The sequence below is a fragment of the Grus americana genome, chromosome 2 (genome assembly GCF_028858705.1).
Source record: "Grus americana isolate bGruAme1 chromosome 2, bGruAme1.mat, whole genome shotgun sequence".
NCBI lineage: Eukaryota > Metazoa > Chordata > Aves > Gruiformes > Gruidae > Grus > Grus americana.
This window is the reverse complement of record NC_072853.1, coordinates 122,265,285-122,282,929: the sequence shown is the minus strand read 5'-3', so window position 1 is coordinate 122,282,929 and position 17,645 is coordinate 122,265,285. Positions and strand designations below refer to the sequence as shown.

Below are 17,645 nucleotides of genomic sequence, written 5' to 3'. Positions count from 1 at the left end.
ATGCAGCAGCTCCTAGGGTTTCACTTCATGGCCTAGCCTTTATTGTGCAACCAGTCAGCAGGTCTCACAGCCTGCTGCTCTGATTGCTTTCCATTCCTTTCTCATGGAAAGTACTTATAAAAATAAAAAAAATGTGTCATGTTGTGCCAACTAGTTGCAAGGTGAGGTTGTTTAGTCAAAATGCCTACTAATCTTACTGCCTTCACCTTGTGTTCTCATGGTTACAGGATAAGCCTTAACTATTTGAACTTCACGGTCATTGCTTTTAGGGCTGAGGTACGATTAAATGGCTTCTTTCAGATTCTGTTTTTCCAGTGCTGTTTCATGGTTTTCACAGTTTGTTGGTTCTGATAGGATAAGCCACGTAGTGGTGGTTAAAGGCTGAAGAATTTGGAAGTGCTGTTATATGGTCCTTTGGAAATGTCAAATTTCAGAATATTTCATAAACTAGCCATATGCTAATTAAAAGCCTGATTAACTGCAGTAATTCACATTTAATGCACTAGACTTCCTGGTTTTAGAACACTTTCCTAGTCATTTAATTCCTGAATGAGAACAGTCAGCTGGGTTTATAGGCCAAAAGACCCGCCCAGCCAGCATCTTGAGAACTTCCCACAGACCATACCCATGAATAATTTTCAAGTTACATTCATTAAGAGAACAAATTAAGGGGGAGCGGTGTGGTTTGGGTTTATTTGGGGTTTTTTGGTAAATAAAGGTACAGATCTCCTCTTGTGCGCTATAATAGCTACTTTAAAGAAGTCTATCAAAACACTTAGTCAGGTTATTGCCCTTTCTTCTAAACATACTATGACCTTGCCATTTTCTGAATATGTAAAGGTGAGTGAGTATGTTAATTGCTTGGCAACTAGGGCGTTAAGAGACAAGTGAGTGAGCACACTACCCAGCACACACATACACAGAGATCCCTGCAAAGTCTTGCACGTGGCCAATACACAGAGCACAGCGGGGGAGTTTTCAGTGGCAAGAAGGAAGTACATCTGGCTGCAGAATGATGCATAAAGCCTCGACTGCTCTGCTTATCCCTCAGCAAACTTCATGTGATGTGTTGTACTTCATCCACACAGCAGTGCTGCTTAGGCAAGGCTAATATAATTTAAACTTGGGTTATTCAGTTTTACTCAGGAAGCCACAGACTTATGGCGGGGTCTTCCAGTTGACAGCTTCTAATGAAAGAGAGAATGTGGGGGTTTTTTGTCTTAAAGAAAATGAGTAGCTGGAATTCTTATGATGAAACAGAAAAGAAGAGCAGTGGAGACAAAGTGGAAGTGCAGCGAAATCTGTCTAGGTGGCAAGTCACTATAGAAACAGAAGTATGAAGGTTTGGGATCAGTGCCATTTTCAAATGCTAATGGTGGATTCATGTAAAATCACATGGAGTATAACAGCAAAAAGATCTTTTAGCCATTTTTAATTGACACGTGAATGATACGGGCTTGCAAACAAGTGCAGCAGGACAGTCACTTGACAAGTTGTGATGTGCTCATTGCTTGAGTCATCATATTGTGCTGCACTGAATGTGTTCTTTGACAAAGAGACTCGCTGCTTATCAGAGTGCCAGTTTAGGTAGATTCTACTGTGTTTTTGTGCAGGTCTTTATACCTATATTCATGTGTGAGCGAAGTTGTAATAAAAGTCCTTACAGGAATGTAGAAGGAAGCCACAGATGTTCTTGAATATGGTAGGTAGGAGTCTTTTGTCTTCTATTTTAAGTTAAAAAAAAAAAAAAAAAAAAAAGACTCAGTGCTTAACCTACAGACAACCTGATAGTGTTTATGATTCAGTCACCTGCTTCCTTCACTACATCCCTGAATATTTTCCCTGACATCTTCTTTCTAATTCCCGTTGCACTCTGTTCCAGCATTTTGAATTGCTGTCCTCTCAGTAAAAGTCATGATAAAATCACCTACTCCAGTGACAATAATTTCTAGTTTGTATACTTGGTATCAATATTCATTATAAAGTTTATAGCAGCAGAGATTTAACTTTACCTTTCAAGTTGAGTTCATTCTCTCCACAAAAACTTCTACTTCAGTGCTAAGCATTTTGATATTGGGATCTTCTGCAGTGTTGATACGAAATCTCTATTTCTTCAACAAGCTCCCTCAAAGATAATCTGAGCTTTTTCTCATTATGCTCCTTCCCAGCCTTGCTTGTTAACAGTGAGAAGTCAAACAAATATATAAATCAGAGTTGTGTGACTCATATTCCTCATATTGGGATTTTAGGTTGAGGAATCATGTTAGATGCAGGAAACAGGAGGAGCTGTTTCTTGGTATTTTCTGTCATGGCCACCAACTATCTCATTCTCATGGTGATGGTTCCCATCCATGGGACTGGGTAATCTACATTGGAAGAGACACCCCCAACTTGTTTAGAGCTCTAGCTGAAAACATTTTTCTGCTTCTTTCAGCTTACTCTATCTTGTTCCGAGGCCCTTCTTTCCAAGTTTTTGACCACCTCAGCCACAATTTGACCATAGTGAAGGGTCTGGCAGGACAGAAGCTTGTGGAAAGTCTTATGATGCATGCTTGACATCTCAAGTCTGTGCAGGGTTTCATGATCTAAAATGGAAAAGTGAAGGTGAGAAATAAGACAAGTGTGTGCAGAAATTTGTGGAAAAGAACAAGCCTTATCAAGGGGGGTTGGTACAATTGGCTGTATTCACAATTGCATCTCCCTGTGTTGTGTAGTATTTGTATTCCAGGTGTCCAGTGAGTGGAGGCTTTCCCTTGAAGCCTCTTCAGCACTGTACTCAAAATTCATTTCTTGGCTTTGTAAAATCAGGATTTGTTTTTTACAGAGTAAGGCTAGTTTTTGAATAATGGAATAGCTATGGAATAGAATGTATATCTTGTTCTCTCTTTCCTGAAAATATAAAGAGAAATAAAAACGTAGGAAATGAAGAAAAAAAAAAAACTTGGTACAGAGTGTTTTGTGCTGCTTTGTGGAGGTATCCATGAATATATACAATGAGTCATTTTAATAGCCATGAACTTTAATATGCAGTTCAGAATTCAATAAAGTGTATGTCAGTAAAAGGAAAAGGCTTTTATGCCCCAAATTTTAAGTAAATTAAAATCCTTTAGCACAGCAGTAAGCACCTCTTAGTCAGTCCCTGAAGTCTTACACACAGCAGCATGCCATGATCGGGCAAAAGACTTCATCATCACCTGCTGAGTGTAAGTAAAGCCGTCTTTCAGAAGTCATGGAGAAAAGGCATTTGGTGACATTTTTATTCTGTTCCTGTGAATGCTTGTAACACTATTGGTTTAGACTCATGAGCAGTATGCATATATGCTTGTGCTTGTGACATTGGCATCAAATGTATCATTTACCTTAAAAATCCAGAAAGAAAGGTCATATTGAAGTCATTGAATAGGCACTGGATATTCTTTAAGTAGTCCTAAAAATGCCTAAACTATAGAAGACTTTTTGTACATTTATTTCTGCACATTTTTGAACTACTGCAGTAAAGAAACTAATTATTCGATTTAGTGTTTCATTATATGCTGGATGGACCTTCCTAAGGGCCAGCTCTGAGCCTTCTGAAACTGATTTTGTTGTTGACATCACCAAGGGCAGCTTTAGGTGAAGACAAAAGCAACAAATATAGAAAAGCTAATTGGGTTTTTAGACTTCCATAAAAAAATTTCTCATTGACCTTCTACTTGTCATTGACTGTCATGTTGAAGGTGTCATTATGTAAACATGCACAAGAAATAAGATGTCTTCTCACAGACAAAAGACATGTTTGGTAAGGAAGTTTATTGACACTGTCTGAGCTATGACTGTTTTTTGTAGACAAATAGAGGACATTATTCTTGAGAATGGTGATCCTGGAATGTTTTTGGCATGGAATTTCATCTTACCCATGACATAGTTGTTTTGTTCAACATTCCCTTTTTCTGGTAATAGTTTCTGTCTGGTGATCCCAAGACACCTTACAGCATAACTGTGGCTTTTTACTTGTCATGTGCTAAGCTAAAATATTACTTAAATATCCATGTTCCTTGTCACGGTCTTTTTCACACCTCATTTTTAAAGGCCAGACTCTATCTCTGAGTTGTTCAAGGCCAAATGAGCTCACTATGGAAACACATTAAACAGCCCATGAGTTTCTCTTTCTTTTACTGTTAATCTATTTCAAGATAATTGCATACTTACCTTCCAGATTCAGATTTGAAGGTCTGAAGTATTTTGGTTTTGCTGTTTGCTTTACAAGCAAGTGAAGTGAGAATACAGTGAAACTCACCAGGAACACTAGGAGAGTTGAACCTGCCTTTAACATGACCAAGCTGAGAACTTGGTTCTTTGCTCCTGTAAGGGAGAAGTGAATGAACACTTCTGTTTTGTGAGCTGTTGGTGTCCCAAGGAAGCAACTGAGAGAGAAAGTGGAAATGAGTGAATCCTGGGCTCTTCCTTCCTCAGAAGAAATGAAGGTGAGTGAGGCAGTGGCTACTGCCCAGGAATGAGGAATCCTCGGCAGGAGATGTGGTAGTCTCCCCTCAAGGCTAAAGCTGGAGCTGATGGTCTAATTCCCCAGGCATTTTCTGTGAGTCTTCATTCACCTTCTTCCCATTGTCCATGCTGTTCTCCTTTCCACAGCAAGAGTTGGCTGCCTCTCTTTTTGTCTCGACCCTCTGTCTCTGCCTTCCTCAGCTATGTGGTTTGGACTGTTACCATCCAGGAAGGGAAAACTAGGCATAATCTCAGAGCACCCAAAGAGGCAAAGTTCCACTCACTTCCAAAAGGACTGAGGCATCCTGGAGATAGTTATCCTGTGAATATCTTCCTGATGATAGTTTGACAGCTACTGCTCAATTCCTGGTGGGATCCTAATCTTCAGGACTCCTCTAGGGTACTATCCTGGTTCTCGTTCAGATTGCATACACATAGCATTTCGTCCTTACATCAGGAACAGTGTGATCCCTGGTATCCAGATGCATCAAATTGCATCTTCAAGATCAGATTGATAGGCGGGGAGAGGTGTGAAAATGTGTGAATCTTGGAAAATCCATTGTGTTAATTCAGACCTTGCCTATCTTCCATACAAGAAATATGCCAAAATACTTGGTAAGATCCAATTTTCTCCAGAAATGGTTCATTACTAGTGGCTTCTCCTTTTCTGCCCAGTACATGCAGAGTCACACAGAAAGCAACAGCAACCCAATTAACAAAGCTCAGGTTTCACACTTGCAGGTTGAATTTGTTTTCTTGCTGTAACGGGACAGAAGTTCTGTACATTTGAGTTGGAAATGAAGACATCTTTAAAATGGCCAAGAGCATTCGTTCCATGTGCCCAGAATATTATAGCTGTTGACTTTCAATTTTAGTGGTTGTTCAGCTTTAGGGCCTCTATTAGTCTTCACAACAAACTCCAATACACCTGAGCTCAGCAAAAGTTGCGAGTGATCCATAATTTAATTGTTAGATGGGGGTGTACTGATTATATAGATCTTAACGTGCTGCCCTGCCGGCTACAAGCAGTATAGGAATTGAATAGCTGCTACTGAAAGGTATTTGGCAATAACAGTTTGTTTTACTAATTTTTTTCCTGTTTGCTTTTGAAGGTAGTATCTATGTATTGCTCCAGCCCGATGATTATGGAAAATAGAATTACATATTAAAATCCCAGGTCACTAATCCAAATGTTCTTGGGTTTTCAACTAGTCTGTAGTATAGAACATGTGTTGGCTTCTCTGAAGTAGTCTCCAGTATGAAGCCCTCGCTATGTAACCTAAATTGAATCAGTACTAGGTTATTTGCTGTATCTGCTGTAAAACTGGCCACAGATATTTATGTGTAGTTGCTTCATTTGTTGTCCCAGTAAAGGTGCCAAAGATTAAGGCCCCAGTTCAGGAAAGTGCTTCAGCATGTACATAATGTTAAACACAAGTAGTCCGTTGTCTTCAGAAAGGCAACAGATGCATAATGTTATGCAAATACTCAACTGCCTGGCTTAATCAGGCATTGAATGGAGTAGTTGTACAGGAGGACAGTCACGCAGCCCAATTCCAGCAACCTTTCCTAGGTGCCTGTGAACTTCTCTGGGCCCTCTTTATGGAAAAACACAGGAGAGTTCAGAGCATATGTTTTAGACTCCTATTCTGAATTTACCTGTAAGAGTTCTGTTTCTCTCGTGCTGGTGCCAAAGGTGGTAGCCAACTAAGGTAAGTGTATAAAATTGGGCTGGGTGACCATTGCCTTTGCTTTTTTCCTGTACTTGTATTTCTTGCAAATCGTAGATTGTTCTTTGAGAAGCTTGTACCTCTCCATCCTGCCTCTGAGGATGGGAAGAGCATGTCACCTGCCAGTGCCATAATTTCAGCAGTTCTTAGCAGAGTTACTTAGCACTTTGGAATGAATAAATGATCAAACTTGGTAGCTAGAGTGAGTGTATCTATTAGCTAACATACAAAAGGGCACAATTAAACTTTGATGTATTTTCTTGGGATGCTCATCCTGGTGCTCATTTTGCACTTTACTTAAACCTCAGGTCCAACCCTTAAAGTGTAAGATTTTGTGAATTTACTTAGATATGTAAAGAAAGCTCAAGACTTTTTCAGCTTCTGGACTGAGCTGCATGTCATAGATCCATGAGCCATTCTGCAATCCTGAATTTGTGAGAATTGTTTTTAGAGTGGACAGTAATGTCATAATTGCTTTAGTGCTAGAGAGAGAGTTTTTATCCAGTAACAAAACATGTAAAATTATAAGTACAGACTCACTCATCTTAAAACATCAAGTAGCCCCAAACACTCAACACATTAGGAGAATTAGGCTAATATATGTTTTCGTTTTGCACAAAAAGCATGATTCCCCTAGTTTCTCGTGCTGTGCATACATAATACATAGATTGAGCTGTTCAGTTTTCTAACGCCTTGATTTTGTCAATAGTTTGCAAATGTGAGAATGCTTTCATGCAGCATTAATTATATAGTCTATTTTCAATACAGAACCACTTGAAGAATCTTGACTAGATGTGTTTACTAGATGCAGCATTGCAACCTTGGGAGGTTTACAGAGGCACTTGGGAGAACTATAGGTAGGGAGTATGCAAAAAGCATTGACCAAACCCTTGCCAGGGCTACCAGCGTTTACTGTTTCCCTCGTTGCTTCTGTCTTGCTACTTTTAATACTGTACTTGTCTGCAAGAAAAATCTGTCCTTTTCCTTCTTCACCATGTTTTTTCTCAATCATCACATAGTGATTTCTTTCTTTTGTATATGTAAGTCATTAAGGATACATCTCATGTTCCCCATGTGGAAGGAGGTGAGCAATGCAGAGTTGGTATCATAAAAAATAGCCCGTGGGTTAAAACACCAGAGACTGGGCAACATGAAAACTATCTTGCATGAAGGGGAAGTTAGCAGACCCAAAACACCGCGTTTGGCACTGCTCCAGAGGGTGCAACAGCATCAGGGATGGCTCTGCCACAGGTCTGTCTCCTTCTGCAGTGAACCTCCTTGCTGAGCAGCATGTTTTCATGAGATGTTGGTCTTCAGAGTTTGGAGATACCAATCCAACTGTACTATGTTTACAGTAGTATATGTACTATGTTTACATTAGCCAGACATGGCCAAGGATTGTGACAAAACCAGAGGATACTAGTACTTGTAAGGCCTAACCTTGCTCTTAGTTTTAAAGTAACTCATTAGACATGTATCGCCATTAACATTTTTGTGCAGGAAATTAAAAGGAGCTGAGTATTGGAAAAATGCACTTTAGCTTAATGGCAATTTTTCTGGTTCAGTCATGTTTCGGAGTGAGCTTCGGTTCTATCTTTGTGAATCTACTACCTGACACATTATTGAGATAGTATATTATAGAATCATAAAATGGTTTGGGTTGGAAGGGACCTGAAAGATCATCTAGTTCCAACCCCCCTGCCATGGGCAGGGACACCCTCCACTAGACCAGGTTGCCCAAAGCCTCATCCAACCTGGTCTTACACACTTCCACGGATGGGGCATCCACAGCCTCTCTGGGCAACCTGTGCCGGTACCTCACCACTCTAACAGTCAAGAATTTCTTTCTAACATCTAATCTAAATCGACCCTCCTTCAGCTTAAACCCATTACCCCTCGTCCTGTCACTACACTCCCTGATAAACAGTCCCTCACCATCTTTCCTGTAGGCCCCTTCAGGTACTGGTAAGCCGCAATTAGATCTCCCCGGAGCCGCCTTTTCTCCAGGCTGAACAACCGCAACTCTCTCAGCCTGTCCTCATAGGAGAGGTGCTCCAGCCCTCCATGATTGTTATGATTGTTATGTTTCTGTAAATTTTAATAGGAATCTTCATTAGTCTTTTATATGCCATATTTCCAGGCATCTAGATGTACAATTACTTGATTTTCCAAGAGATTTGAGATAGGAATGACCAGGGTCCTATTTTGAAAAGTGTTCAGGTATTAAATGTTTACTTTTGGGGAAAAAAATAAAAGGCCTAGATCTCTATCTGCAGTATATTGTGCTGCTCTTCAGACACATCTGTCTACAACAAATGCATTGATAAACAAAGTAGATGGCATCAGGTATGTGTTAAATGTGCCTCGAATTTTTACTTGATCAGTGATGCTGAATGAGTTAAACAGATGACTTTTCAAAGACTCTTTATATGCCATGACACTGTTAAAAACCGGGATCTTGTTTAAAATAATTTTACCAAGGCTAGGAAATTGCAGAATGTGTATAAAGAGACTGCAGCCCAGGGAAGTGTTTCAGGTAATTCTTCATGGGCACTAAACGGTGTCATTTTCACTTGTCTTACCTCCTGAATAGCTGTATATAAACAAACTTGTTTCCTTTCTCATTTTTAGTATCGACAGTAAATTTGTTAATATAGGAAGACTTTAAAATTCAGCTTTGATTTAAATGACCAGGTTTTGTTGTGACTTGGTTTTTTTTCTTCCCGTGGGAAAAACTGAAAAAAAATCTCCTCTTATGACAAACTATATTCTAAATTAGTAGTAGCTAGAATTCAACTAGCAGCTCTAAATTCTAATTCACACTTCTTCCGAGAGCAGATGTCAGCTTCAATTACTATTTTACAAATTTATTTATCTCGGAAAATGAGATATATGTAGAATATTATTGTTGATATTTTTTCAGCTGTGTGTCTACAGCTTTTAATAATAAGATCCTGCTTAGCTCATGGGAAAACACGTCCTAAATATGCTTTAGATTTAGCCAGTCTTTGAAGTAGGACATCAGAGAGTTTTGTTTGCAATCAAATTAAGGTGCTTTAATTCAGAAATTATGAAGTAATTAAGGATGAATTATGAAAATTATCATTGTGTCTTCAAGCGAAGAAATTTTCATTCAGCAATAATAAGGTGAAAGTCAAAGTCCACTGAGGCTTGAAGGTGAAGGTAGGGGCTAATATTAACAATGCAGATTTTCTTTTACTAGTTTTTATATAATAATTCTGTCCATTTCCTTTTTTTTTTTTTTTTATAAGCCCTTTTCTTAGACTGCCATACTTTTCACATTCCCAAGACTGAACAGCTGTCAGAACTAGAAAAGTATTGCCCTTCCTTTAGAATTAAGTTCCTAAAAAATAAATCACGGAACTTACAATGCACTTCTCCTAGCAGATCTGAAAGGGTCTTTATAGAGCAACAGACAAGCTTTGCTGCAAATGGATTTTTGAACCCAGAGCGGTTTCTTTCAAGTTTCAGAGAAGTTTTAATCATTCATAGTCAGTAATGCCAACATACTGAATGACAGGAAGATAACTTGAGAGGAAAGGGACCTTTTGTGTTGTAACTGAGATAAACCTGTTTGTTTACTGAACCGTGAGATGCTGTAGCAGATATTCCAAGATTTTCTGGTACAGTTAGAAAACAATATTTTGTATGAGATCAAAGATATGTAATTTCCTGATTCTTTTGCAGAGTCATTTCAGGAGATAAACGTAACAATCACCAAGATCCATGTTACTACTGGGTAGCTGCAAAGTGGCACAATTGTACTGTGTTTTAAAGAGAAATATAAGGTTAATAAATAAATGCTTAGAAATAGCATGGTCAGGGACAAATCAAAGTTGGATGTATTGATGGGAATCCTAAGTAATACTGCTGGACTCCATAGGGGCTAATCTTGTTTTGTGGTTTTTTGTCAGGGCTGCATAAAGGTAGGTGTATTGTAATTGATCTCCAGAGCAGAAGAGAAATGTTAATATGTAGCTAGTAACAGAATAGTCAAAATAAAGACCCACTGGATAACAGAAATTTTTTTGGTTCACCCAGGGAAAGATTTACAACTTCCTCAGCCTGTTGAGAACACAACATTATTATATTGTCAAATTTTAGTAATTTTGCACTGATGCATAGGAAATCAGCTGCAAATCACCAGATAGCCTGATAAATTCATTTGGGCCCAGATCCACTAAATGACTTGGAACATTTTTAGACACCCTGAGTATAAAATTGCAGTTCTCCAGGCTCCTATTTAGCTCCCCTCTAACACTGGCAGTGAGTAAAAGCAGTAAATGCCTATGATTTTGCTGATATTCATACTGCTTCTCACATGCTCTGAAGTGCCTTAGCCTTGATAGAACCAAGTCCCTATCTCATGCCCAAACCCCATCTTTATCCACAAATCAGATCTCTGTATCTATGGCCTTTGGGGCTTGTTCCAGCTATTTTTCTCTAGGCACGGATTGTGTGTTGCACAAAAGCTAGCAGCAAGAGGCATTTTATTTCAAGCCACAGCTTCCATGGATGACACTGTGGGGACTGGCAATATCTGCTGTCCAGCCAGTAGGTTGGTGGTCACCGCGTGCCTCAGGCTGTGGAAGTCCCCAGCCCTGTGCCTCCTCTGCCTGGAGCACTGGGACTGCTCTCCACAACCAGAAGGAGCGAGGGAGGTTGCACTCACTGTTGAATCTCTTACAGTTTGCAGTGCGAAAGCACACTCTTTGGGTAGTCACTTACACGTGACAACCTGGATTTCAGTCCCAAGGACTGAAGAATTCCAAGAACTGCTCATACTATTTTATCCAGGGACTCTCTCATGCAAATAACATTTGCACATAACTCCAATGTTGTCCTTAGTCCTCAATCTATCCAGAGTTATCCTCCATCACTGCTCATTCTCTCCTGGCCCACTACATCTGCTTTCATACAAATCAGAATGAAGGTGAAGGAGAGTCCTTCGTCCCCCAATCTGACTGGTGATGATGGTACTGCTGTGGGACACGTGGGTTTGAATTTCCTTCTACCCCCAGGTTTCCAGCTCTCTGGGTGAATGCTCTAACCACGGACTCTAGGGCAAAAGGGGACAGCTGGGTACCTACGTGGTGGTGTTGAATTGCTGCGAGTCCTAGGTGGACAGAGGTGATTCCCAAATTCACTAAAGCCAGTCAGATTTTAGGATATGCCTGTCTTCAGTTGTCGTGGGCTGTTGTGTTGGGTGGATGCCTCTTTTGGGTGATTCCATTGTACAGGAATTCAACCACAGAGCTGTAAATTTCCTTGCATGAACAAGACGCTTAAAAGTTAGGAAACACAGTGCTCAAATGCCAGCAATGAATTCCTCAGTACATCTAAGCCTTTGTAACACAGTGAAATGAAAGAACAATCTGCGATACCACATTTAAGCAAGTTAGTGTGTATCATCCTGCGTCAGACCCTTGGTTGGTAGGGACTGATGTAACTCCTTTGATACCAGCGTAGTGAAAAACAATTTAGGGCAGTGTGGGATGGGGTTCTGTCCCACAAAGCTTGTCAGAGTAATGAAAGCCCAGATGTCAGGTATCCCCTTTGCTTGTGTAGTCTTGACCGAGAAAGGGATGGATGGCTCATTTCTGGGGGGGCAATAGTTATTTTGTAGGTGATTGAGCCTTAAGATAGCACAAAAAGAGTAGGTGCCAGTAAATCAGAAAACCTGGCCAAATGGAAGCTCACACAGCACATTTGGTGCTAAGGCTGTGCAGGTGTCCCAGGTTTCAGGTGAAACAGAAGTAACTGTAAACAGAAGGGCAGTACAAAATCTGTAATTGTGCCTCTGTCAGACTTCACAGGGATGGAAAAATATTCCCTAGCACAGGATCAGGGCCATAATTGGCAAACCTCGTTTTCCAGGAAGCCACTTCCCCCCTCCCTCCGTCAGGATGATAGATTCACTCAGTAATGTCTGTTCGACATTTACTGCCTTATGTCCCACATTTCTGCCTCTGTGACAGAAAAATGTGTGATGTGGTAGGAGACTCGCATTAATGCAGCTCTCAAGTCCAAACAGAGCCTGATGTCTTCTTTTGTAAAAGCAGGTTATAATTTTTGTTACCTACCCTTTAATTTTCAACCTAGGAACATTTTCCTCCTAATTCTATTGTATCAGCTATTACACAGATGAGCTGATTTCCATGCTCTGCCAAGCTTAGCTGAAAAGATTCAAGTCTGCAGGTCACATTTATTAGCAGAAGCAATACTCCCAAGGTATGTGTTTGCTTAATTTTTCATCTTTAAATAGACAGAACTGCCAAAAAATTAAGCATACTTGTCTAAGAGGGAGAGAAGAGTCAGTAAAGGTGTTGATGAAGTAGCAGTGATTTCAAAATAGCTTCTCAGATATTGATTTTTAAGTGTTGGAGCAAAATACTGTGATATTTCTTAGGAAGTTTTGTGAAGAAATGTACATTATTTGCCAAACAAATCTCTATCTATTCTACCCTATTTAGCTTTCTGTGCTAATCTAATCCCTAGGTTTCCAGTGTCTGAGAATTAATCACTTCCAACAGTTTACGGTTTTCCCTGAACAGCACCGCTGGTACAAAAAGAGGGCAGTTTCTAGTTATGGGAAACAGAACTGAGTCAGGTCTGGACCTGCAGAGATTCCAGCTTGGCCCTCTGGCTTCTGATCCTGGGTCTGGGCTTTCTCTGCCCCAAGTTCCGGATCTACCCCTGTGTCAGGAGCCAGCGGGAAGGGCAATGTGTAGCCAAAGGGGGGGATCACAGCTGGGCATGACCAAGCTGCAGAAAAGCAGAGAGCAGACGGGATGTGAGGAGAAGTGTTTCCTCCTTGTGAGGTCAGAGCAGTCACCTAGGATATTCTTCAGGCAAAAATACCATAGTAGATGTATTGTCCATTTTTACCGGTAGTAGGTCCTACTATATATAGCAACAGCATTTTTCAGAAGTCTCTTACGTGCTAATAAAGTACAGCTGGAGTATGTGATGTTGTTGGGGGACGGTGTGCAGGTTTGACCATTTAAACTGCTTTTGGGAAGTCTTGCGCACACTCCCTCTGAACCCACGTGCAGAGTAGTAGTAGAGTGCTGAGCCTTAACGCTGGCACCAGGAGACAACTCTCAATCTCTTTCTCTACACCTGTACAGCTCGGAAAGGGCGATCCTTGGCGTGGCCACCAGCCGAGCGTGTCCCAGCTCCCTGGGCGCTGGCTGTGGAGCCTGCTGCAGGCAGCATGAGCCCAGGGCCGCGGGCAGCTCCCCACAGGCAGCGGGCACTGCCCTGCAGACAGGAACACGTGCTCTGCTCATGCCTGCGGCTGTGCCGCCAAGCACGCTGCGTGGAGAAGTGGGGAGCAGCTCAGAGCCCCCATCAGAGACAGTAGAGACAGTAAATACTGTAAAGGCATGCTAATCCTTTATAAATAGTAGGCAGCTCACTGCTGGGGTGATAAATGAGGCAGTTCCCATCTTGGGATGACTCTGGGATCCATCCTCTCAGTTTACCGTAGTCTAAATTTGTAGAAAGCAGTTTGTGATGGAGACTCAGTGGAAAGGGAACATCAGTGCAGATACTCAGACTGAAATTTAGGATACTGTACAGTTCACTTCCTAGTAGCTCCTTTTTGTCTGAAACAATTACCGCCAAGCAAAGTGTTAAGGCATCAAATGTTTTAACATGCTAGAGACACAGTATGTGTAATGCTTGAGAAATATGTGTGAGCATTAGAATCTCAGATACCATTAGTTCATTTTAGTATGTAAGAATAATTTGTCAGAGAAACCTTGTTCAGATATGCTGAGGGGGGTTATTGAAGAGATCTTCATGCCACAATGGATATTCTGGAACCCACTCCACCCCCACCCCCCCCAAAGCAACCAAAACCCCAAATACTCTTAAAATCCTAGCAAAATGCTAGTGGGAGGAAAGGCTGCTTACCACAACTTTACCTAAACAAAATAAGACATTTTTAAACACAAATTGCAGATGTTTCCACAAGGTGATCCCAATTAGTCCAGCTCAATTTCTGCATAAGTGCATCATTACTCCTGAAATGTGCAAATCTGAAGTTAAGGACAATCAAATCTCAACTGCTCTAACATATAAAAAAAAGAAAACGGTTCCTGAGGCAGACGTGTGCAGAGCAGGCAGATAGTTGCTGATATGCTGAAGGAAGATTACTCCAATATTTTCATCAAAATATTATGAACCCATCACTGAGTGCAAAATCTTGTGTTATGTTACCTGTGGCTAGTGACACATGAATTTAAAGATGTTTGCCTGTAAAAAAAGAAGTTCTGTTAATTGTCTTGCAGTATGCAAACAGATCTTCTTTATAAATCAACATTAAGATCCTGTGAGTGTATTCTTTGTCACTAAATTACAAATCTGTCTTATGAAAGGACCGTGCTGTAGGAAAAGAAAAAAGTCAGTTAGCTCACGCTGATCTTGTACAATGGTTTCCTTGTTATTTGATAGAAGCTAAAATAAAGCAATGACTCCTGCAATGTGTTTGTGCGCATAAAATGCCACCGGTGTATGGGTGACTGGGGATGCTCCTTTTGGTTTTGATGAAATCCAGAGGCAATAATAGATGTGTGTATACTGGGCTTGCTGTAGATAAAACGGTATGTCAGATTCGGCATGAAAAGGGATCTTGGTTTGTAACAACGACGATGGCCATGCTTCCCATGACTTTACTATATGGCCACATTTTTACTCCTGGGCTCTTTGTATAACAAACAATCATAGAGAAATTCCCCAGGAATTTTTAGTTCCTTGTACTGTCAGACAAATAAAGTGCATCATTATATCATTTCAATCAAAGGTAGCTACAAAATTTTAAAATATCAGTACTTGCTATTGCTTGTATTAATATAGGATGTGAATTAACTTTTACTTGACCTTTGTGTAATATTTATCCGCAGATCTGCCATTGGGAAGCTGGGAACAGAGGTATTTGAGGCTGTATACAGCTATCTGAAGCAAGCCAGACAGCAGAATGCCAGTGAGGAGGAGATCAGGAGACGCCTGGAGAAACTGGTTTCTAGAGCAAGCGATTGCTTTGAAGTGGATCAGCTTCTCTACTTCGAGGACCAGCTACAGGCTTCAGAAGCACATCTTCAGCTGTAAAATGTGTGTCAGTAACAAGACTGGAAATGGCAAGGAGGAGTGAAAGTGCTGAGCTACCTTCTTCAGGCCAGCGAGCAAGTACGGGAGGTATTCGAGGAAAGTAACCGTAGTACATAAGCATGTGGGTAAAGTCCATTTGAGATTCCAGACCGCAGTGAGAAGTGGGTAAATATGGTACAGATTACAGGGGCAGGAAGAACAACAAATGTTTGTGACAGTGAAGGGGAGGATTCACCGTTACCAGCGTCCCTTTTTCCCCAGTTAGGGCATGAAGAAAGGTCTTCTCCTGGGCCTTGGCCAGGCACCAGCCCTGCACTCAGAGCATCGCCGGCAAAGCTGCCTCTGATGGAAATGGTGCAGGATTAGGCTCCAGCTGCCTTTGATTCTGGCGCTAACTGGTCCTCATGACATTTAAGCCTGTATTTTTTGTCCTTTGGCAGATTTACCCTTTAACATATATGTATATGTACGGCTTCTCAGCCACTAATTGCCGCCTTATTATCCATTGTTCAAAAGGCCTGCATTTAATCTGCGTGACTTTCAAAGGAGCTGTGAAAATACATGCCTATGTGTATATTTATATACATATATGCATGCTCACATACACAGAGATAGGTATGTAAATCCATAGAGGCAGAAAGATGTCTGGCCATACACCATACATATATAGAGACATGCATGTATACATGCATGTATAGAGACAGAGATGTGAGGCCTGAGCTATAGCTGATTATGTTAGCTAAGAATCTTTACTGTGACTTCTGAGAGGTTTGGATCAAATTCATTGTACGTGGATGGAACAATAAACTGGGTTTTTTTGGTTTGCATATGGTTACTGTTAATGTTTTTTCTTAGTGTTTATGCATCACACTTTTGCTGATTTCAACTATATATCATGCTCTGATTAAATACCTGATGTTTTCCTTCTACCTCTTCCTTTATTCTGCATTCTGAGCTCCTTCACCCATCTAAAATGCTAAAGGATAACAAAGTGGTACAATGTATAGAGGAATCTCAAATGAATTGTGGACGAAATTAATTTTAGGCATCCAGCCATTATAGTCCTTATGTTTCCTGTTTTTGTGCCACAAGTCTTAAAGGACTCAGGGACTGACTTAAATAAATTAAAAGAAATTCATAATCTGAATATCAAAAAACATTGCTATTTGATGTGAGTTGAATTATTTACAGCTAAGGATACTTGGTATTGATAGTAAATTAAGCAGTGCCACTGATCCATCTTTGTGCTTTTAGAAACTCAAATGGAAAGGTAAGTAGAGTCATCTTAATCTATCTCAGCAGCAGGATAAACTGAGGAAGCAAAGGACATGCCCAGCTACAGAAGATGTGGCATTATACTTCCAACTCAAAGTAACAGGAGATTCTGTCATGTCTGATTTCGGCTTTTATTCGGAATACATGGTGTTGCAAACCAGAGGCTAAAATCCATACTGATGGTCATGGAGGTAGGGAAACATTTTTTTTTTTCCTTCTGTGTGGTGGTTCATATCCCATAGGTGGAGAGACAGTTTGAAGCACAGATTCTCAGTCAGGTTTCAGTCTCTCCTGTTATTTCTTCTTGTACTTACACTGCCTATCTTTCTCAATGTTGTTTTCTGTACTTGCTCCCACATTTTTTGTACATGATTTCATTTAAGACTATTTAAAAACAGTACTGCCAAAGTCCAAGATATAGGATGAGTGCTTGGATGTTGCAGGGACTAAAAAGTTGACAAAGCAAAGTAACTAACACGTGGTGAGAATAATGTCAGAGGGAGATAGTCTTGACTACTGCACTTACCTCTGGCTGTGATTCAGAGTGATTTATCACAAAAACTTCAAAAACAGCCTGTGTAAGCAATCAATTCCTTTTTATTAATGAGGAACACCTTATCAGACTTTTCCTGCAGCATGCAAGAAAAAAGAGCTGCATAGGAATGGGTCAGGCTTTCTAAGGCATTCAAGCACCAGCAAGATCATTAAAGGGCAACCCGTAAAGCCTGGAAAACATAGTTTAGCCATGCAGATTACCCTCAGGGAAATGGTTGCTCTCTGATGAGCAGTACTTTTGCTTGTTGCACGCAAAAAAGAAATCACAGTGCCTTTTACAGTTACTTCAGTTGCTTTCTTCTCTGCAGGACATGACCTTCAAGTCATATGAGGATCTGGAGGTTATTGCTTTACTGGTTATATGCTTTAAACTACACTGTGGTTTTGTTTTTTCCATCAATCATACCACAATTAGGCAATGTGGTATACATACTAAACTCAGCAGGAAACTTTTTGTCTTTGAACTGT

General features: G+C 40.5%; 1 protein-coding gene across 6 annotated transcripts in view; it reads left to right on the top strand.

Annotated features, from left to right (window-relative positions):
• NEK11 (NIMA related kinase 11) overlaps window positions 1-16,296 on the top strand; it is a 98,056-nt gene extending 81,760 nt beyond the window's left edge. For 4 of the 6 annotated variants that reach the window (XM_054814380.1, XM_054814381.1, XM_054814382.1 and 1 more), the window contains exon 14: window positions 15,143-16,295. In XM_054814380.1, coding sequence (XP_054670355.1) covers window positions 15,143-15,347 — 205 coding nt within the window. In that variant the 3' untranslated portion in view covers window positions 15,348-16,295. Of the gene's footprint in view, window positions 1-15,142 lie in introns of all 6 variants that reach the window. The other 2 variants (XM_054814378.1, XM_054814379.1) reach the window with 2 other exon arrangements.
• Window positions 16,297-17,645: the final 1,349 nt, after the last annotated feature.